Below are 23,043 nucleotides of genomic sequence, written 5' to 3'. Positions count from 1 at the left end.
GGTGGGCTTCCATCCCTTCTGCACACCCACGCTTAAAGGAGGGCCAGAGTACATGAGCTCTCCATAAAACCAAAGTGACGACGGACCACACCAATGAGGAAGCCAGCCACATAAACACACAGTGACACCTTGTGGGAAGTCAGAGAACTTCCTGTGAGGCGGAGAATGCTTGCACTGGAGAATGTGACACAGAGGCCTTGGTACATGGCTGGGAAGAAAAGCTTTACTGCTTTGAGGCTGCTGATTCTCCCCTGGAACAGATGGAGGACTCGGAGGTGCCGTGGTGCTCTGGCAGGGAGGGGGCAGAGGAGATGCGCAGCTTGTTGATCACAGAACCACAGAAGGGTCCAGTCCTAGGCGCCGCCCACCTGGCCTCCCATGGGGACCTTGGGGGAGATGTGCTCGGAAGTTCACAGAAGAGACTCACACAGCACAGACCCAGAGGGGCAGCGATGTCTGCTTTTTGAATTTCACAGACGAGAGAAGGATGGGGCTATCATGCCTGCCTTCGTAATGGCAGTACTGCTCTGAGGATGGTATACGTGAGTGGCTGCAGTGGGATTATGTACAAAAATACTACACTGTGATCCACTCGGCCTTAATGTGCTCAGAGGGACGGCTCTTTCTGTACGAACTCATACTTGTGACTTTCTGCTATAAAGAGAAACTGAGGAGCAAGACACTTCGAAGTGCTGCGTGTGGCAGACACCAGTGTGTCAATCTACACACAGGAGCATGACGCCCGGGAGTGCTGCGTGTGGCAGACACCAGTGTATCAATCTACACACAGGAGTGTGAAACCAATATATCAATCTACACACAGGAGTGTGTGACGCCCGGGAGTGCTGCATGTGGCAGACACCAGTGTATCAATCTACACACAGGAGCATGACACCCGGAAGTGCCGCGTGTAGCAGACACCAGTGTGTCAATCTACACACAGGAGCTTGACGCCTGGAAGTGCTGCATGTGGCAGACAGCAGTGTATCAATTTACACACAGGAGTCTGACGCCTGGAAGTGCTGCATGTACCAGACACCAGTGTATCAATCTACACACAGCAGTGTGACGCCTGGAAGTGCTGCGTGTGGCAGACACCCGTGTATCAATCTACACACAGTGTGTGACGCCCGGAAGTTCTGCTTGTGGCAGACAGCAGTGTATCAATCTACACACAGGAGCATGACACCCAGAAGTGCTGCATGTGGCAGATACCTGTGTACCAATAGTCCACCATCTATCAATACCTGACGAAAGGCAGTGGATACAGATGTTGGACGTACAGCTCTAGATTTTATTTAAGTAGGGATGGCATTCTAAGTTATAATATCAAAGAAAGAATGTGAATGTTAAACTGCATAATATAAATTCTCAGAACCCCAGTAATAGTGAAATAACTAGGGCTCATTTCAAAAGAAACACAAGCTGGTTCAACATGTAAACTGAATTTTGAAGGACAATAAAAAAATAACAAAAGGGAGGATGAGTGCCAGCCTCTGTGACGGTAGATCATCCTGAAGTGAGACCCATGGACAGGGTTTCTTGCCTGTGTGCCCACAAGCCCCTCACATCCCTCTCTCAAACCCAGGTGTGGAAGGTGCTGGAAGCGGTCCCATCATTGGTGTGGCCCTCAGGAGGTGAGCTTTGAGTAGCTGGGAGGAGAAAGCTTTCGCTTCAGATACTTAAGAATGTACAGTGGCAGACAGCTGACCACCGTGATGGCCGATACTTTCCACAGGAAAGTCAGAGTTGTGATGAAGGCAACGTCTGCAAGAAAGAAACGAAGGAGAAGTTTCAGCATGTGGGCAGGTCCACAGGCCTCACACTGCACAGCAATGACCCTGACAGTGTGGAGGTGCTTACAGACCCAGGCTCAACGCCACTGGTCAAGTTTTCCTTGTTGCAGGACTGCTTACCTGTACCTCAGGTGTAACTAATATAACCAAACACTGCTTAATGTGTAGACAATGCTTTGCAATAGAACTTGGAAGACACTTAAGTGCTAACTGCTTATGGCACTTTGTTTAGTAGGTAATTACAAATAACTCTGCCTTTGTGTTAGGCTAATTTCTTCTTTTAAGGTAGAGTCAACTTTACTGGAGGCCTGGGGTAGCAGAGGGCAGCAGTCACATCATTGCACATGGAGAAATGGGTCTCTCAGGGCTGAATGTGGACCCTCCTGTCTCCACACACCCCTCAGCCTGTCCTCCAGGGAAGGAGTCTCTCAGGGCTGAAGGTGGACCCTCCTGTCCCCACACACCCCTCAGCCTGTCCTCTAGGGAAGGAGTCTCTCAGGGCTGAAGGCGGACCCTCCTGTCTCCACACACCCCTCCGCTTCTTCCTGGGAAAGGAGTCTCTCAGGCTGAATATGGACCCTACTGTCTCTCTACCCCTCAGCCTCTCCCTCGGGGACATGCTCACCAGTAGCCCAGCAGCAGGCTCCGTGTGCGCATCTCGTTCTGAACTGTGAGAAAGCAGCATTGGTAATGACTGGCTATGGAAATGTCTTATGAGAAGGGGCATCTGAAGCACCGGATACGTGCATAGTTCCGTCCTACAGACCGTGGATACCCCCTCACACTGTGCAGTCCGAACATGGGATAAAAAGCTTACCTACCCGGAGTCAGGGGCTTTTACAAAAACAACTGGTCAACGTCTCCTGTATCAGAGCCCATAAAGCACTAAGCTGTGTTGATATTTAACCGTGTTTTGAAAAACCCTGGAAGTGTTTTCCAGGCACTCAGGCACTAAAACTTAAAAGGCAAAGGCTTTGTAGGGAGGGCTAACCGTCACCTGAGCAGACACGGCACCCTGCACACCGATTAGCTTCCAAACACTGTTACAGGCAGCGGCTACAGACCCAGCATTGTACGAAGCAAAAAGCACACACAACCTGCTCATCTGACGTTACAAGGTGAGTTAGTGTGAAACAGTAAGTTAAAGATTTTATCAGTTTAGGATCTTTTTCAACATTGTTTTGCTAAATTTCTATACTCTTGAAAGGAACGGTAACATCACCTACCTAAGAAAGCTCCAAAGGACACTCTGCCTATACCTGTTCCAAACAAAACAGGGAATAAAGAAAATAAAGGACAGATTAAGGAAGGATCAGGGTGCTCCAAGCAGTTAGCTAACAAACACAGAAGTACATCAAAAGCAGTTAAAACGTCACTGAAATGTATTCGTAATTGTGGTTTTAACTCATTTCATTATGATTTTTAAACATTACTTAATCAAAATAACTAATTTACTATAACTTAGAAGCATATATCCAACTCCTCCCCTGTTGGACTAGATCTAAAAGAGTTTAAAGGTAGAGCTACCATGTGACGCAGCAGTTCCACTCTCAGGTACAGACCCGCGACTTGAGAGCAGCAACAGGAACAGACACTTGTACACGAGTGTCCCCAGCAGCCAAAAGGCGGAAACCACCCAGACATCCATCAGCAGATGACCGGATAAACAAAATGTGGTCTGTCTACATGGTGGCATCTACTCAGCCATGAAGAAATGAGGGTAGGTGCATGCCACAACATGGAGGACCTTGAGAACATCATACTGAACAATATTAGTCACAGGACAAATACTGTATGACCTCACTTATCTGTGAGAGGCAAAAATATAGAACCCCAGGGGTGGGAGGAAGGGGAAAGGAGAGCTTTAGCTCAGGGAACACCGAATTTATGTGAATGGCAGTGGAGAAATGTGGGAAAGGAGAGCAAGAATGGCTGTATAACTTGAAGAATGTCATCAGTGTCACTAAACTGTACATGTAGAATTGCTGAACTGGTGTATGTTTTGTTATGCTTATTTTTACCGCAATTAAAAAAAAATTAAAAGAGATTTTAGCTTCAAAGTGTGTTGCTGAGGAAGGAGTCCCTGCTGTGCCCAGGACCCCGAGGAGTTTTCTGGCATTCCCAGGCCTGCTGAGACCCAGGACCACTGTCCTGTTGATGGTGGGAATCTTAATCTTATCAAGTACTGTCAGGAGTTGTATCTTTCCACAAATAAAAGTAAGCTTTCTGATGTTGGATTTTATTGTGATCTATAAATTAGGACTACGGATTAAGAAGAAACAATTAAAAAGTGCTTCAAAACCACCAACAGACAATTATTCAGGAAAGAATTTCAGACAACTCACCGAAATACTCGTTTAGGAAGGCGAGCGAAGCCAGGTAGCAGCCGAGGCTGAGGAACTCGGCCACGACCATCAGCCAGTGCCACGTGCGGATGGTCAGCGCCACCATCAGCAGCTCAGTCAGGATCAGGGCTGTGAAGGAGATGGCCACCACGTGCACAAACTCGGACTCGAACAGCACCAGGGCCCCATACATGAGGATGCCACCTGGGGACAGCAGGGCAAGGCCAGCCTTTAGTGGGTGGCTTTCTCTACTGATGGCTGCGCCAGTCAGCCAGAAACACAGGGATGGAGTCACTAACCGATTGCAGCTAACTCAGAAGGCAAGGTCATGCTCACGCTCAAACGCCAGGCTGATTAGCAATATATCTCAAACTCTGAATTACGAATAAGGTGAGATGTGGCAGATGGGCCAGAAATACCAAGGAAAGGCTTAGGCACATTTTAGTATCTGGAGGGAGAACCATAACTGTACTTCACGGAGGGCGACCGCTGACATGGCGCACTGCGGCACACCTGGTCCACCTGCCATCACATTCCCAACAACGCCCATGGAGCTGGACCACCAAGCAAAGGGTGGCTAAGGACTTCTAATCACATAACTCCATTTCCCAGAGTCCTACCATCACTCCATAAAAGAAAGTCATTGTCGGGCGTGCCATTTGACAAGCGCTTGTTAAGGTTTTCTGGATGAGCATTTAATTAAACACAGGTCAATTTTTAGGAGGCCTGCCATCAGCCCCAATCACAGTCTGCTGTGAAGCGGTCTGGACCCCCACCTGCTAGAATATCCACTTCCAGATAAACAGAAAGCAATATTTAACTGCTGATGAAATTTTAAGCTTTTAGGATTTAACCTGGATATGAAAATAGAAGATGAGGAAAATTTTTGATCCAGTGCAATTGGGGGCCTTGCTTACCTTGGTAAATACTGATTAAAACCCAGATGAGGAAGGTCTTAAACGACAAGGATCTTCCCTAGGGGAAGCAGTGGAATAGGTTAGTTCACAGAGCAGGAAAATCTGTTTGAGTCATGTATTTTCAAGTAGCTAGATATGGGTAACTCTAAAAGACCCCAGGTCTCCCAACTCCCAATTCGCACACTAACCCAAGTATTTACCTGCCAACCTTTTCTGTAAAGGGCCAGACAGTAAATATTTAGGGTTTGCAGGCCATACAGTCTCAGTCGCCACTACTCAACTCTGCCATTGTAGCACTCAAGTAGCTACAGGCAATGTGTAAACAAATGGGAGTGGCTGTGCTCCAATAAAACTTTATTTACAAAAACAGACGACTGCTGCTCTACCAAAAACCAAACCCATTGCTGTGGAGTCGATTCCGACTCATAGTGGCCCTAGACAACAGGGCAGAATTGCCCCCTAGGGTTTTCAAGGAGCGCCTGGTGGATTCCAACTGCCGACCTTTTGGGTAGCAGCCATAACTCTTAACCACTACACCACCAGGGTTTCCTGCTCTACCAGGACTTCCCAAGAATCCCTTGAGACACGATTCTTGCACATGGCCTCAAAGCTGGTGTATTTTCTAATAGGTGACGCGCTTGTGAGGTTCCCCGGCACATTTACGGGTCATGCGGGGAGGTGCACCTTGGTGAGGTCCTTATAAAGCTCAGGGTACAGCAGGGCCGTCTCCGGCTTCACATCCTGGTCCAGCACCAGTGAGAACACTGGGAACATGGTGTATATCGTCGCGTACCTTGAAACCAAGAGTAAAGCTATGCTGACAAGACAAACTTAAGGGTACAACCATGCAAATAAGCTACAACTATGCAAATAAGTCTGGAATTTGAGGTCTGCGTCTCAGACACCACACCCAAAAACTCAAAACGAGACAAGCTAGCAACCAAGAAAGATTATTCCAAAAACATGAATATTTACCCCAGAGCACAACATGTTCTATATGCCACAAATGCTTATAGGTAGTGCAATCTATTTATTTTTTTTAGTCAGTCTGGCCAATGGTTTATCAATTTTGTTATTTTTTTCAAAGAACCAGCTTTTGGCTTTGTTAATTCTTTCAATTGTTTTTCTGTTCTCTATTTCGTTTAGTTCAGTTCTAATTTTTATTATTTGTTTTCTTCTGGTGCCTGATGGATTCTTTTGTTTCTTGCTTTCTATTTGTTCAAGTTGCAGGGACAGTTCTCTGATTTTGGCTCTTTCTTCTTTATGTATGTGTGCACTTACTGATATAAATTGACCTCTGAGCACTGCTTTTGCTGTGTCCCAGAGATTTTGATAGGAAGTGTTTTCATTCTTGTTGCATTCTATGAATTTCTTTATTCCCTCCTTAATGTCTTCTATAACCCAGTCTTCTTTCAGGAGGGTATTGTTCAGTTTCCAAGTATTTGATTTCTTTTCCCTAATTTTTCTGTTATTGATTTCCACTTTTATGGCCTTGTGGTCTGAGAAGATGCTTTGTAGTATTTCGATATTTTGGATTCTGCAACGGTTTGTTTTATGACCTAATATGTGGTCTATTCTAGAGAATGTTCCATGTGCGCTAGACAAAAAAGTATACTTTGCAGCCGTTGGGTGGAGTGTTCTGTATAAGTCTATGAGATCAAGTTGGTTGACTGTAGCAATTAGGTCTTCCGTGTCTCTATTGAGCTTCTTACTGGAAGTCCTGTCCTTGTCCGAAAGTGGTGTGTCGAAGTCTCCTACTATAATTGTGGAGGTGTCTATCTCACTTTTCAGTTGTGTTAAAGTTTCTTTTATGTATCTTGCAGCCCGGTCATTGGGTGCATAATTATTTAATATGGTTATATCTTCCTGGTCTATTGTCCCTTTTATCATTATGTAGTGTCCTTCTTTATCCTTTGTGGTGGCTTGAACTTCAAAGTCTATTTTGTCAGAAATTAATATTGCTACTCCTGTGCTCTTTTGCTTGATATATTTTTTTTCCATCCCTTGAGTTTTAGTTTGTTTGTGTCTCTAAGTCTAAGGTGTGTCTCTTGTAGGCAGCACATAGATGGATCGTGTTTCTTCATCCAGTCTGAGACTCTCTGTCTCTTTATTGGTGCATTTAGTCCATTTACATTCAGCGTAATTATATATGTGTTTAGTGCTGTCATTCTGATGCCTTTCTGTGTGTGTTGTTGACAATTTCATTTTTCCACTTACTTTTTTGTGCTGAGACCGTTTTTCTTTGTAAATTGTGTGTTCCTCATTTTCATAGTAGTTGAATTTATGTTTGCTGAGTCATTATGTTTTTCTTGGTTTTTATTTCAAGTTATGGAGTTGTTATACCTCTTTGTGGTTACCTTAATATTTACCCCTATTTTTCTAAGTAAAAACCTAACTTGTATTGTCCTATATCGCCTTGTTTCCCTCTCCATATGGCAGTTCTATGCCTCCTGTATTTAGTCCCTCTTTTTGATTATTGTCATCTTTTACATATTGACTTCAATGATTCCCTGTTTTGAGCATTTTTTTCTTTTTAAAATTAATCTTAATTAGTTTTTGTGATTTCCCTATTTGAGTTGCTATCAGGATGTTCTGTTCTGTGACCTTGTGTTGTGCTGGTATCTGATATTATTGATTTTCTGACCAAACAATTTCCTTTAGTATTTCTTGTAGCTTTGGTTTGGTTTTTGCAAATTCTCTAAGCTTGTGTTTATGTGTAAATGTTTTAATTTCACCTTCATATTTGAGAGAGAGTTTTGCTGGATATATGATCCTCGGCTGGCAGTTCTTCTCCTTCAGTGCTCTATATATGTCATCCCATTGCCTTCTTGACTGCATGGTTTCTGCTGAATAGTCTGAACTTATTGATTCTCCTTTGTAGGAGACCCTTCTTTTATCCCTGGCTGCTTTTAAAATTTTCTCTTTATCTTTGGTTTTGGCAAATTTGATGATAACATGTCTTGGTGATTTTCTTTTTGGATCAATCTCATATGAGGTTTGATGAGCATCTTGGATAGATATCCATTCGTCTTTCATGATGTCAGGGAAGTTTTCTGCCAACAGATCTTCAACTATTCTCTCTGTATTTTCTGTTATCCCTCCCTGTTCTGGGACTCCAATCACATGCAAGTTATTCTTCTTGATAGAGTCCCACATGATTCTTAGGGTTTCTTCATTTTTTTAAATTCTTTTATCTGATTTTTTTTTAGGCTATATTGGTGTCAATTCCCTTGTCCTCCATCTCCCCCACTCTGCATTCCAATTGCTCCAGTCTGCTCCTCTGACTTCCTATTGAGTTGTCTAATTCTGTAATTTTACTGTTAATCTTTTGGATTTCTGAATTCTGTCTCTCTATGGATTCTTGCAGCTTATTAATTTTTCCACTATGTTCTTGAATAATCTTTTTGATTTCTTCAACTGCTTTATCAGTGTGTTCCTTGGTTTTTTCTGTAGATTGCCTTATTTCATTTATGAGGTCATCCCTGATGTGCTGAAGCATTCTGTAAATTAGTTTTTTATATTCTGCATCTGGCAATTCCAGGATTGTATCTTCATTTGGGAAAGATTTTGATTTTTTAGTTCGGGGAGTTGTAGAAGCTGTCATGGTCTGCTTCTTTATGTGGTTTGATATTGACTGCTGTCTCCGAGCCATCTATAAGATATTGTAGTGATTTATTTTATATTTGCTCACTGAGTCTTATCTTGTTTTGTTTTCTTTCAATATACATAGATGGGCTACTAGATTGCGCTCTCTTGATTGTTGTAGCCCTTGAATCACTTATGTCCTATTACCAGCTGGTTTGGGCTGTTACCAGATATATAAGCCTAAGAGTCCGTTCACTATTCTTGAGTAGAATCTGATTTTGGGTCATCAAGTGTGTGGTGCAGACTGTCACCTATCCACCTAGAGGAGTAGTGGTGATAGTTGTGTGCACCAGATTCTAGTAGCAGCACGGGGTCACACTCCAGGGGGAGGGGGGCAGGATGCTGACAGGCTTCCCCCAAGCACCAGTGAGGTAGGTGTGTCTCTATTCCTAAAGCACTTTGGTGGGTGGGCTCTGCAGCTGTACCTTAGGCACCCAATGCAAGTACCTCTACAGATTGGTAGGTGTCACCATCCTTAGACCCCTAAGGCAGGAGGCTAGGTGGTCTGGGGGGAGCTTCAGCCCTCAGTTCCCTGTTGTGGGTCAAGGGCTCTGTTGAATACGCAGAGATATCAGACCTGGGAAACTTGTCTTTCCAGTAATCTGCTAAAACAATTACAGTCAGATCTCTATCAGAATTGCCTTTGCATTATAATAGCCACCTTGTTCCCTGTAGGGATGAAAGCCCAAGACCGTGGATCTCATATGCTTGGCTGGAGCTGGTTCTGTATTTTTAGTCCAATTAGGGAAGGATTTTTGGTCCCTGGGTTTTTTGTAGCTGCTTCTCTCAGGCCAGGAGAATGGGTTAGGAAAAGACCAAAAAAAAAAAAAAAAAAAAAGGAAAAACCACAGAGCACTTCACTTTCTGGCTCAGGAAATTCCAATGTTAATGAAGCCGCCTGGGAAGGGGAGGGATCAGATAAATAGGAGCGAGTAGCACCCCGGAATATAGACAAAGTTACTTATCTTGTTTGGTGATGACTGTTTTATCTGAGATTCCCGAGGGGTGTGTAGCCTGTGTGCGTTGGCTGGGTCGAGATCGCCCCTGAGGGTCAGGCCCGCGTCCTGTGCTTGTGCTGTCTCAGAAGCCGTGGTCAGTTCCTCTGCTCCCAGTCCAAAGCCCAGCGCCAAGGTTCCCTGGCTGGGACGCCGCACTCCAGGCTCCAAAATCAGTCGCTGCCTCCCGGTGACCTCTCCTCCTGTCAGCCGCGTCACTGCGCTGCCTGCGTGCACTGGCTGGGCTTCCCCCGAGGTCACTTCTGGGGGCTAGGGCTGCGACCCGTGTTTGCGCCATCTCAGGATGCCATGCTCAGCTCCCCTGTGCCCGGTCCAAAGCCCGGTGCTAAGGTTTTCTGACTGAGACGCTGGCTCCAGGCTCCGAAAGCAGTCGTTGCTTCCCCGTGGTGGTTCGCTCTCAGTCTCTGTCACTCAGGTCAACTCTTTAGATCTGTGTTTGATGGTCAGGGTTCGTAGATTGTCACGTATGTGATCGATTCACTTGTTTTTCCGAGTCTTTGTTGCAAGAGGGATCCGAGGTAGCTTCTACCTAGTCAGTCAGCTTGGCCCCGCTCCTCCTATTTATTTTTAATTAAACTTTTTACTAGGAGATAATTATAGACTCACATGCAGTTTTAAGAAATCATATAGCTTCCCTGGTGGTGCCATCTTGGAAAAGCCAGTATCTCAAACAGGAAACTGACATGGGTGCAGCCGTGACACAGAACACCCCATATCACAAGGGTCTCTACTGGTGCCATTATCACCACACCCACCTCCCCCATCCCACCCATCTCTGAACCTGCTCACCCACTAATGTGACCTCCATCTCTACAGCTTTGTCATCGCAGGATTATTACATAAATGTATATACAGTAGGTAATTCTTGAGGATTGAATTTCTCCCTCATCATTCTCTGAGATCCATTGTTGTGAGCATCAATAGTTTACTCACATTTATTGCTGAATGGCTCTCCATGGTGTGGACACAGTTTATTTAACCATTCCTCCTATGAAGGACTATCTGGATTGTTTCTAGATTTTGGCTATTGCAAAGAAAACTGCTATGAATATCCACTGTACAGTTTTTTGTGTGAAGGTTAAGTTTTGGTTTATTTGGGATAAATGCCCAAGAGTACAATTGCTGCACCACATGCTGTGGCATATTTAGTTTGTTTAAAAACCACTCAACCGTTTTCCTGAGTGGCCGTGCCATGTTATACTCCCACCAACAATGTGTGCGCGATCCAGCTTCTTCCATCCTGGCCACGGTTGGGGCCGTCACAAACCTTTAGTTTGGTGGCTCCGACAAGTATGCTGTAATAGCACATCAGGGTTTGATCTGCATCTCCTCCTCAGTGGACAAAGATCTGGGACATCTTTCATGTGCTTTGGCATCTGCACATCCACTTGGGTGAAATGTCTGGTCAGGTCTCTTGTCCATTTTCTAATCAGATTGTCTTTACTGTTGAGTTTTGAAAATTCTTTATATTTTACCTAAGACCATTTTGTCAGTTTTTTCTTTTTGTGCCTAAGAAATCTTTTGACTTTCAGCTATGTTAATTCTGGGAGTCTCAGGGATTTCAGTCCCTACTGCCTGCTGTCCAGTGTCTGAAAACAGCTGCTTCACAGATCTTACACCATCTTCCAGCTGTTTAAGATAGGAGGCTCGACTGCTTCCTGTTACTCCAATCACGGCTTGAAGCAGACAGTTGCCATGTGTGTCTGATAAACATACAGAGCTCATGTTCCCCGACAGGTTCTGGTGAAGGTGCCTGTAGAACATGGCTGCCCTTTCGCCTTGCCCCACTGTTGAGAACTGTTGCTGTGAATATTATTTACCTTCTTGGGTGCTAAAATTAAGATAACCTCTAATAATTTTTTTTTTTAATTTTTATTGTGCTTTAAGTAGAAGTTTACAAATCAAGTTGGGCTCTCATACAAAAATTTATAAACACCTTGCTATATACTCCTAATTGCTCTCCCCCTAATGAGACAGCACACTCCTTCCCTCTACTCTCTTTTTGTGTCCATTCAGCCAGCTTCTGACCCCCTCTGCCCTCCCATCTCCCCTCCAGACAGAATATACCAACATAGTCTTATGTGTCCACTTGATCCAAGAAGCTCATTCTTCACTGGTATCATTGTCTATCCCATAGTCCAGTCCAATCCCTGTCTGAAGAGTTGGCTTTGGGAATGGTTCCTGTCTTGGGCTCACAGAAGGTCTGGGGACCATGACCTCCAGGTCATTCCACTCTCAGTCGGACCATTAAGTCTGGTCTTTTTACGAGAACTTGGGGTCTGCATCACTGTTCTCCTGCTCCCTCAGGGGTTCTCTGTTGTGTTTCCTGTCAGGGCACTCACTGGTTGTAGCCGGGCACCATCTAGTTCTGGTCTCAGGCTGATGTAGTCTCTGGTTTATGTGGCTCTTTCTGTCTCTTGGGCTCCTAATTACCCTGTATCTTTCGTGTTCTTCACTCTTCCTTACTCCAGGTAGGTTGAGACCAATTGTTGCACCTTAGATGGCTGCTTGCTAGTGTTTAAGGCCCCAGATGCCACTCTCCAAAGTGGGTTGCAGAACGTTTTCTTAATAGATTTTATTATGCCAATTGACTTAGATGTCCCCTGAAACCATGGTCCCCAAAGCTCCACCCCTGCTATGCTGGCCTTCGATGCGTTTAGTTTATTCAGGTAACTCCTTTGCTTTTGGTTTAGTCCAATTGTGCTGACCTCTCCTGTATTGTATATTGTCTTTCCCTTCACCTAAAATAGTTCTTATCTACTAATTAGTGAAAACCCCTCTCCCTCTCCCTCCCCGCTCTCATAACCATCAAAGAATATTCTCTTCCCTGTTTAAACTATTTTTTGAGTTCTTATAATAGCGGTCTTATACAATACCTGTCCTTTTGCAGCTGACTAATTTCACTCAGCATAACGCCTTCCAGATTCCTCCATGTTATGAAATGTTTCACAGATTTATCATTGTTCTTTATCAATGCATAATATTCCATTGTGTGACTATACCACAATTTATCCATTTATCTGTTGATGGGCACCTTGGTTGCTTCCACCTTTTTGCTATTGTAAACAGTGCTGCAATGAACATGGGTGTGCATATAGCTGTTAGCATAAAGGCTCTTATTTCCCTAGGATATATTCCAAGAAGTGGGATTGCTGGATCCTATGGTACTTCTATTCCTAATTTTTTAAGGAAGTGCCAAATTGATTTCCAAAGTGGTTGTACCATTTACATTCCCACCAGCAGTGTGTAAGTGTTCCAGTCTCTCCACAACCTCTCCAACATTTATTATGTTGTGTTTTTTGGATTAATGCCAGGCTTGTTGGAATGAGATGGAATCTCATTGTAGTTTTGATTTGCATTACTCTAATGGCTAATGATCGTGAGCATTTCTTCATGTATCTGTTAGCCACCTGAATGTCTTCTTTAGTGAAGTGTCTGTTCATTTCCTTTGCCCATCTTTTAATTGGGTTGTCTTTTTGTAGTTGAGGTTTTGCAGTGTCCTGCAGATTTTAGAGATCAGACGCTGATCAGAAATGTTAAACCTAAAACCTTTTTCCCAGTCTGTAGGTAAGATAACCTCTAGTAATTTTAACAAGCACGTTCTTAAACTCCCTATTTAAGTCACCAGCAAGGATGTAAAGTAAGTACCACACCTAGGGACCCCTATGGTGCGACATGATTGGTGCGTGTCTCCAAGTAGCTGCTGACATTAATAATGCCTTATTTGAGTGACACCTTCAGTGAGTTTGGACTGCGTTTCCCAAAGTATGCTGCTGGGAACACTAGCCTCATGAGATGTCGGCAGGTGCTCTGTGACACAAAGGTTTGGTTCAACAAGGTTGAATAGGTTTTTGTATCAGCAGTTTCCCAGAGCCCTTAATTTGTGAATATGCACTGTGAGCTTTAAGATGGGCTGCAATATACAATGTTGCCCCAAAGTACCTTGCCAGAGTTCTTTCTCTGGAGTGGAGGGTATAACAGCACCTCACAGGGCCATTGCTTGGTTTCAGAAAGGCCAGCCTAGGTCACACAAATGTGTCACCAGCATATACATGGGTACATGTGTGCCAGGTCTCCTCCATAGCCATACTTCTGTCTCTGCGCTGATGCCAGGCCCACTGCCCACTGCTGCCTGCACAGCTTGCTCACACACCCCGTGCTGTCCCTCTACCTGTCCTCCCGCCATTTCTCTATGCAGCTAATGAACTAATGAGGAATTCATGAGTGGAACTAAATTTGACCAATCATCCCATAGTTTCTAGAGCTGTTTTTCTATCACATAAGGACATTCATCTGGCCTGGATAGATTTTTTTCTAAAAAACATCATGTTGTTTTTTAGTCATTCTTTGTATTTATTGGCAAGGTACTATTTATTTCCAAAGAAGCTTAGCTTCTTTGGCATCTCACCTCCCAGATTCAGAACACAACACTCAAGACAGCCCAGAAGGCTCATTTACGTGATACCACATTCAGAGTAACTTTAACTGGATAAACATAAGCTATGAAAGTAACCAGGGTTTCTACTGAGGAGGGCAGGCAGTACCCCGTTGGGCAGACCTTCATCAACTTGGGCAATTATTACCTAAAGGAATAATTGCCATGTGGATTAAATTTCCCTTTTGATGTTTCAAATCCATAATTTAAAAAATGTGAAACAAAGTAAAAATGGTTATGCTTTCCTTTGAACTCCAAGGAAGAAATGAACTGTACAAAGTCAAGGTATAATTAGCATTATTGTGCAAATCCTGTACTATTTTAAAGTAATAAATGTAATAATTATAGCAAAGCTTTAAGCAACGGGAAAATGTACGAAAGAGTTAAGGTTTTTGTTCTAAGGATTTTCAACTTTTTTGAAGCATTATGAGAAACACTATTTAGCTGAAAATGTCAGAGCCAACCCCTGTGACTTCCAGCAATTACACAGGCCACGGCTGAGCAGGTTATTGGGCATATTTGCTCATCGTATGAAAATATGAAACGAGAACTAAATCCATGTAAAAGTCACAAAAGTAAGGCTCATGTGACCTGGTGTCCTGGCTGCGTGCGCTCAGAATCGCCTCTCACCTTCCACGTGTCCCCGAGTGCACATCCAGCGCGGGACTGTGGGGAAGGGAAGGGGTGAGGCCCCAAGAGCTGTGGCTCCATGACAACAGTGGAGCCTGTAAAGGTCACCACTGAGAGAGCTTTATTCTTCCACCTCCTGTTAATGTGCTGTACTGTGGGAGCTGGTGTGTTGCTGTGATGCTGGCAGCTATGCCGCTGGTATTTCAAATACCAGCAGGGTCACCCACAGCGGACAGGTTTCAGTGGAGCTTCCAGACTAAGAAAGGCTAGGAAGAAAGGCCTGGTGATGTAATTCTAAACAATACCCAATAAAAACTTTATGGATCACAATAGAATATATGAATTTAACTTACCCTACCATTAGGAACCCCTGGTACAAAGGGACAGATGCAAAATAGAAGACTGAGGAAAAGACGGCCTGCAAGAGAGAAAGTCAGTTAGGAGAGCAACAATGGCAGGTACACGCCATTCTCTCCTGCAGGCCCAGAGGGCCTCGTCACTGAGTCTGACCACACACAGGCACAGCAGACACTGGGCCATTCACCCTCCTGTGATCACACGGTCACCTGACACACAGGCATCCTCCCCCGTGACCGCACAGTCACTTGACAGAAGGTGTCCTCCCCTCTGACCATATGGTCACGTGACATACAGGCACCCACCCTCCTGTGATCACATGGTCACGTGACACATGGACGTTCACCCTTCCTGTGACCATATGGCCACATGACACACAGGCATCTAGCCTATGACCACACAGTCATGTAGCGCACAGGCAGTTCCCCGCCCCCTGAGCGCCACGGGCACCTGCATGGTGGAGATGATGAGGCCCCTGTGCATGACGAACTGGCCCAGTGCCGCCGAGCGCTTGTAGCTGTTGCGGCCGTGCACCATGAGCAGCCGGCCGATGTGCTTGAACTGTGTGATGGAGAAGTCGGCGGCCAGCGAGGCTTGCTTCCCCTCCTGGGGAGACGAGGGCCTTTTCAATGCAGTGCACGTGGACAACAATACATTCCCAACTCAGAATGGTAGAACCCAAACTAACTTAAACGAATATTAAATGCCTCTTTACGACTTTGAAAGCTGCAGTTTCTGCTACTAGAACATGTGTCTGCTGGGACATCTCACGTGTACCCTCCTGGGACACACGTATTTCCACACATCCCATGGTAAACCCTCCTGGACATGTGTGTGCTGACACGTGACACGTGGGAGAGACAGAAAGAGCCTGCACAGGGCCAGCACATCTGTCCCAAGGCACTTGATCCCTGAGTCTGAGGTGGTTCAGTGTTTTCCTGAATTACAAAAACTATGAAAGAGCAGACACAGGCCTGGCCTTGGGGATGCCTGTGATCTGGGGTCTCAGGACAATTTCTGTTAGGCCATGGTCATCTCCTGGATAAAACAAAGCCTGCCTCCTATCTCATAAAGCTGTGGAGAGTCAAGTGAGATAATTATGAAAAGGAACTTTAGATGCTGTGAGCTGTTATATAATTACAAGGTAGTAAATGTAAAGCAGCCAAAGGAAAAAGCTGCCCTCAAATAAGGCTAATTTCCCAGGTCTCTCTTAGCACAGTCTAATCTAAGTGGTTGTGGGGAAAAGAAATCAGGAGTTTAGCTAAGCCTGGCATGGCAGAAAACCCTAAAACCATGGCTGCTGTCAGTCAAGAGAGACAGGCACCTATATGATGACAAGTGAGGAAGACGAGAGAGAGAGACACAGGAGCGAGGACCACAGAGTGCACCGTGGAGCTCTCTAGGGCCAGAGAGGCTCATCGGTTTCGCTGACCTCGAGGGGCTGGGGGGACTGCAGGTCCCAAGGCCGTGTGCTTGCAGGGTGAGGAAGGACAGAGAGGGGTGCTGCCCATGTTGTGTCTCATTGCAACGACTGCGCAGTCATCCTCACCCCGCGCATGGCCCCGTGCTGGTCAAGTGCGTACGGTTCAGTAGCGAAGGGGGGATGGACGGGACACAGGAGGGACAGTACCTTCCCTTCAATCCCGATCCCACAGTCTGCTGCCTGAATCATGCTGACATCATTTCCTCCATCACCTGAAAGGCACGAAACATTGTGAGTTAAAAAGAACCTGTACACGATTGTATGTTTTTCCTCTTTCACTATTAAAAGCCAGGTGTCATGGAGCTGACTCTGACTTGTGGCGACCCATGGGTGTCACAGCAGAACTGTGCTCCATAGGATTTTCAATGGCTGGTTTTTTGGAAGTAGATCGCCAGGCCTTTCTTTCGAGACACCTCTGGGTGGACTTGAACCGCCAACCTTTCAGTCAGCAGCCAAGTGTGTTAACCGTTTGTATGACTCTTTTTTTTTTTTTTACTATTAGAGGGTGTTAAAAAACATGTTCTGTAATATAGAGGAAACAGATGTAGTTTTAGCATTGAAAACAATTTTGCATGTAAATTTCAAGATAATCAGTTTTTCTTAAAATGTTACTGTTAAGCATGGGAAACATTTCAGAGGCCACAGCTCATATTTAACTGCAGGCGGCTCTCTCTGCTGCCCTGCTGACTACCCTGACCCTGCCCCCCAGGGGCTCACCAACGGTGCAGGCGTGCCTGCCTGTGCTGACCACACTGATCCCTCCCTTTCCAGCTCACCGACAGCGCAGGTGCGCCTGCCTGTGTGCTGCTGCAGGAGCTTCACGATGTGGGCCTTCTGGGTGGGCGAGCAGCGGCAGCACACCACGGCAGGGCACTGGCAGGCCAGCTCCACAAACTCGTGCTCGTAGTACTTCAGACACACCTGGAACATAGAACCCGCAATGCTCACACCGAATCCAAGGCAGTACCGGCTATTAACTCGGAACAGCTTGCCACTGTTAGGGAGTGAGGTGCTTGTCCTTTTTGGTCGGTACAGTCCTGACAGTGAGAGGTGGGGACGCCCTTAGGAGAAGGAGCATCATGGCTGCAGTGGGGTGAGGGGCACTAGAAGGCCGGCAGGGGAGGAAGGGGTGTGGTGGGGGCAGCAGGCCAGGACTTGCAGCCACGGTAAGCATCCCGGAAGCCCGTGGAGGCTTTAGCCCAGGAGGAACAGACCCAGCCGCAGAGCCCTAACGAGTGTGGAGCAGACGCTGTGCATCTTCCTGAGGTAGCTGTTCAGGTCACTCTGTGACAGCTTTGAGTGGCCTGTACTTTTCTTAAGACGATCTCAGCCCACTCAAGAGACAGTAGAGAACATAAAAGACATGCTCACATACACGCATGCACACAAGCGCATGGGCAGACACGCGTACACGCACACACATATGCGCATGACTGCATACACATGAACGCACATGTCCACACACAGGCACACTCACGCACACATGTACATGAGCACGCACACAGCACATGAATGCAATGCACACATGAACACCATGCACACAAGTGCACAACAGGAGCATACACACACATGCACATACACACGTGCATAGGCACAAATGCACATCCATGCACAACAGTGCAGAGGAAAGGAGGGAGGAGGTCTCCACAAACTTGTAGAAGATGGAAAGCAGACATGACCATGAGCAGATGAAACATGAGAAGCCACAGCCCAAAATACCCTACATTAAGGGATTGCAGGGGGTTTGAGGCTATTTCCTCACTAAAACATGGGAGGGGATGATAAGCTAAATCCTCACGTTTATGGCAGGTGCTCAGTAGATATTGCCTAAACTTAAAAATTAACAGAGACAAGGAGATTATCTAGATTGATGGACGTACCACTGAAAAATCTAAAAATAGAGACAGTTAAATGGACGACTCTTGGGGAGTAGGACAGGACCAGGATGCAAGAGCAGGGTGGGTGAATGTGCTTTCCAATATAGAGTTTTCTCTCTTGTTGACTGGTTATCACATACACGTATTTTTAAAAATAAAAACAGCAAACAATCTGGTTAAAAATACGCACTTAAAAGATGATAGATTTAAAAGAAGCAGATACTTCCCCAAATCTCATTAAAACAATTGTGAAGTAGATTTTTTACAAGGCATAAACCTACAAGGAAGGGGACAATGAAGAACCTGGAGATCAGACAGACAAGGGGTAGATGACATGGACGACCTGAGAACTGTTCAGTCAGCAGTGGTGTCACATACCGCTGGAAGCTAGGGTGAAGAGAGACGTAATATAAAGCAGACTGGCTGGAAATCTGCTTAAAAAGTAGACAGAGCCTTACTTCCCTTCCTCTACTTCAATGCTAGGCAACTTGAGCAATTGTAGTCTCCTACCTTGGCAGGATATTAACAAAGTGGTTAGATGATAAAGTAAAGAGATGAAAAATCCACCCAACCCAGTGACGTTGAGTCGATTCCAATTCACAGCGACCCTGTAGGATAGAGTAGAACTGCCCTATTGAGTTTCCAAGGAGCACCTGGCAGATTCAAACTGCTGACCTTTCGGTTAGCAGCCGTAGCACTTAACTGCTACGCCACCAGGGTTTCCAGATGAAAATAATAAAGAAATAATAAGAAAATTATAGCACCAGTTCAGGAGGTCCAACATCAGTGTAATAGGAGTTCCAGAAAGATAAGACAGAAAAATCGGAAGTAAGGAAATCACTCAGGACTGTTTTCCCCTAGAAGGCACACTCAGGTGAAATTATAAAACACTGGGGGAAAAGAGAGATTCTGCAGGCTTTCAGGAAGAAAAAAAGTTATATACAAAGGGTGCCAGGTTTCTTGACAGCAACAGTAGATGGTAGATGCCAATGAAGAAACGTCTTTAAAATTCCAAAGGAAAATCCAGCCTAGAATTCTATACCCGGTCAAACTATCAATCAAGTATGCAGGTAGAATAAAGACATTACATTTAGAAATTTTATTAGCTCCAGGACAAACAAAAAGTTAGGCAGAAAAAAAAACACTCATCACAGCAGCTGTACACTGTTTAAACACGTAGCTGTACAAAGTGTTTAGATACTTGTAGTAATATAAACCACTGAAAACTGATCCTCCCAAAACTACGGGTTAACTGTGTTGGGAGGAAGACGACAAAATTCTCATCTCACGCATCAGGAACTCATTCATCAATAGGGAAGGAAGTGGGAGAGTGATAATAGGACTATTTAACTGTTTAAACTATGTGCCTATATAACCCTGATAAAAATAAAATTTCAAAACATACACAAACAGTAAACACAAGTGACATCAACACTAAACAGTGAAAAACAAAACGTGTCCTTTAGGCTGGGAATGAGTGGATCAGGTGTCTTCTCGTGGGGATACTCTGGTGAGAGAACAGACTACTTGTAATGTCCAATATATGCCCCGACTATAGAGGGCATATACTTAGGGTCACTATGAGTTGAAATCAACTCAATGGCAGTGGGTCTGGTTCAGTTTTATACAGCCTTGGAAAAAGGATGGCATGGGGAAAGCTGGAAAGAGAAAAGGTCTACCTACTCCACTTTAATACAAGGGTGAGAGAGAAAGGTCATTGTCTCTTCAGCCATCACTGTGAAGGTGCAGGTTATTGCTGATTTATTACCATTTGAAATCCTTTAAGTATGAAAGTATTTTACTAGATTCATATAGATACAAAATATTATAAAAGTCCTGGGAAGGAGTTCTGTATAACACAGAATCATCCTTCCTTCTTCCCAAGGAAGTTTAGTTACTGAAAGGACCAGACAGAATGTACCACAATCTAAGCTACAGCATGACCTTTTGGTATTAATACAGTGGCAGACTGAAGACAGCAAGTTTTCTTTGCTCTTTCTAACTCCTCTCCTCTCGAATCTGGTACTATTAACGATGAGCCTGAGCCCTAGGGCAGGAAAGAGAACTTTGAATAAACTAAAATAAACCAGCCTCTAAGATATTAAAGATCAGTCTGACATTGCCATTGTATTTTTTCAGGCTTGTAAAACTGCTCATTGGAGTAACATTTACCTGATAGTAATATATTAAAAACTATTCAAAAATAGAAGACACTGGCATGTTAGCACATCTAAACTCAAGAAGTCCTTGGAACTCTAGACATTCATCTGGTCACAGACCAGCCCCACCTCCAAGGAACAGAGAACAGGACATTCATCTGGTCATAGACCAGCCCTACCTCTGAGGAACAGAGAATAGGACATTCATCAGGTCACAGACCAGCCCCACCTCCAAGAGACAAAGAACAGGACACTCATCACAGACCAGCCCTACCTCCAAGGAGTCCCCAGAGATGACCAGCGCACAGTCGTGCTTCCTTCTGAACGCGTTGAGCTCCAGATGGGCCTCACCTCGATTTGTCACCTTTGTGAAGGGGAAAAGTGCCCCAATTAAAACAATGTCTCGATTAGAGGCACTGACACATAAGAGCTCATTTAACAATAACAAGATTTTAGATATACTATCTAAAACCAAAAGGTATTCTACACATGAAGTCTTGTAACAAAGTGCTCTTTCAAATTTCTCCTACGCTGCTGGGGGTGAACACCTACTTATTTCACACCAAGTATCTTCTGATCTGTGGAATTCAAAGCAGGACAGGTGCACTGTGAAGTACAGCAAGACACAGTGGAAAGAAGACACTCGCTTGTCAGGAAGCTGGCACACGTTCGGGAAGTTCAGATAAAAGGGCACTATGAGCTTGTCATAGTCTTCACAGGGAAGACTCTGGGTTTTAAGATATAGTGATAGGGACTGACTGAAATTTCTCCAGCCTTTTACATGAGATTACTATTCACCACAGTGACAGGTGGGTGAGTGGGGAACAGAGCGGTACATATTAATACACGAGAATGCCAGAGCCCAAGGAAGCTGAGGTCCACACTGCCAGGCATCAGGTTAAGAGACAGAATTATCTAATGTCTGGGTTTTATTTAAATATATCATTTTTCACAATACACCAAGTGATGCAAAATACTTTTATAAAATTGCTTCTGCTTCTTTGCCATGGGTTGTGTTTAGAATCTGAAGGATTAAACAATTTTAAAGAGTAAAATTAAGTTATAATCTTATACTTTCATTAATTTTAGAATGAAGACATTTCAGGAACTGGTATACTGGTTTTTGACATTCAGTATACATTTCAGTATACCGATTTTTGACATTCTTTCTGTAGAGATTTTATGGGGCATAGAAGAAACACTACATCATAGGACTATAACAAACGTTTCACGTGGTCCAAATTAACAATCTCAGACTCATCTTTAAATAGGTAGATTTTATTGTGAAAAATTTAATTTGTGGTGCCATAGCACCGAAAAGTCAACAAAAATTGATCTGAAGTTTTATCAGAAGCGTTAATAATTTAATTGCAAATAGTCGTCTGCAGGGCCTAATTTGTGATTCTGATGCTTCGGCGCAAACTACATTTACATGTAAATTATATTCCAATAATTGTTTCTGTAGGTGCAAGCGGTTCATCTGGAACAGACACTGACATGTAATGTCTGTTGGCCCACCATCAATCACGGCCCAAGAAATGTTTATTTTTTGTTTGAATTAAATTCAGTCATAACTAATATATACAGTAAACACATAAATTTAGATCACTTCTATTTTCTTTGAGCTAATTAAAGAAAAACAGTTAATATGAAAATGGTGGTAGATTAAAAACACTCCTATTTTGTGTTTAGAGTGTATTTCACGAAGTGGCTTCTGGATCCCATGTAAACGCACACAATGATGGAAAGAGGTAATTCCTATCAATACACGCTTTCATAAGTTGAATAGAAAATGATTGCAGTATGCCTATTTTAAAATAGATATTTAAAACCAAAAACAAAAAAACAAACCCGTTGTCATTAAGTCGATTCTGACTCATAGTGACTCTACAGATACTTAGTCATTAAAAACAAAAACCCAGTGCTGTCGAGTCATTAGTAAATAATATCTCCAGTGTAACAGAAAAATACTTCAGATTACAGCTTGTGACACAGAGCACCTTTCTGACCGCACTGAATGTATGTAACTAATGGGAATCAATTTCTCATTAACCTATGTTTTTATAAATGGGATACTATTTCTTGTACAGATATTTAGTAATTAATATAGAATTGCATACACAGTCTCACAAAAGCAAGCTGTAGCTGTGAGAGAAAGCATTTACTAGAATTCAAAGTGGCTTGCACACACACTCACTGGTCTGAAAACATGAATGTCCTGCGTCCGAGACACCAGATGTGAACTTTTGGCGATGCAGGTGGCTGTCTCAAGTTTGTCACCCGTCAGCATCCATATCTGCAAAATAATTTAAGCTGGTGAATGCCAAGACACAACCACTCTCTCCTCTCTAACAAGGTCTGTGTCACATGCAAGGTAAAAAGA

The 23,043-nt window shown here is 44.2% G+C and overlaps 1 protein-coding gene across 5 annotated transcripts in view; it reads right to left on the bottom strand.

Moving 5' to 3' along the window:
• Positions 1–23,043, bottom strand: part of ATP9B (ATPase phospholipid transporting 9B (putative)) — a 244,846-nt gene continuing 221,803 nt past the window's right edge. The window contains exons 16-26 of one of the 5 annotated variants that reach the window (XM_049901956.1): positions 22,858–22,956; positions 20,935–21,024; positions 17,401–17,545; positions 16,772–16,836; positions 15,592–15,747; positions 15,138–15,202; positions 5,743–5,851; positions 5,059–5,116; positions 4,142–4,345; positions 3,023–3,055; positions 1–1,767 (exon numbers count right to left, since the gene is read on the bottom strand). In XM_049901956.1, the coding sequence (XP_049757913.1) occupies positions 1,631–1,767; positions 3,023–3,055; positions 4,142–4,345; positions 5,059–5,116; positions 5,743–5,851; positions 15,138–15,202; positions 15,592–15,747; positions 16,772–16,836; positions 17,401–17,545; positions 20,935–21,024; positions 22,858–22,956 (1,161 nt within the window). In that variant the 3' untranslated portion in view covers positions 1–1,630. The remainder of the gene's footprint in view (positions 1,768–3,022; positions 3,056–4,141; positions 4,346–5,058; positions 5,117–5,742; positions 5,852–15,137; positions 15,203–15,591; positions 15,748–16,771; positions 16,837–17,400; positions 17,546–20,934; positions 21,025–22,857; positions 22,957–23,043) is intronic. The other 4 variants (XM_049901955.1, XM_049901954.1, XM_049901951.1 and 1 more) reach the window with 4 other exon arrangements.

Source organism: Elephas maximus, chromosome 11 (assembly GCF_024166365.1).
Source record: "Elephas maximus indicus isolate mEleMax1 chromosome 11, mEleMax1 primary haplotype, whole genome shotgun sequence".
Lineage (NCBI taxonomy): Eukaryota > Metazoa > Chordata > Mammalia > Proboscidea > Elephantidae > Elephas > Elephas maximus.
The sequence above is the reverse complement of the archived record's forward strand: the minus strand, read 5'-3'. Positions and strand labels throughout refer to the sequence as shown.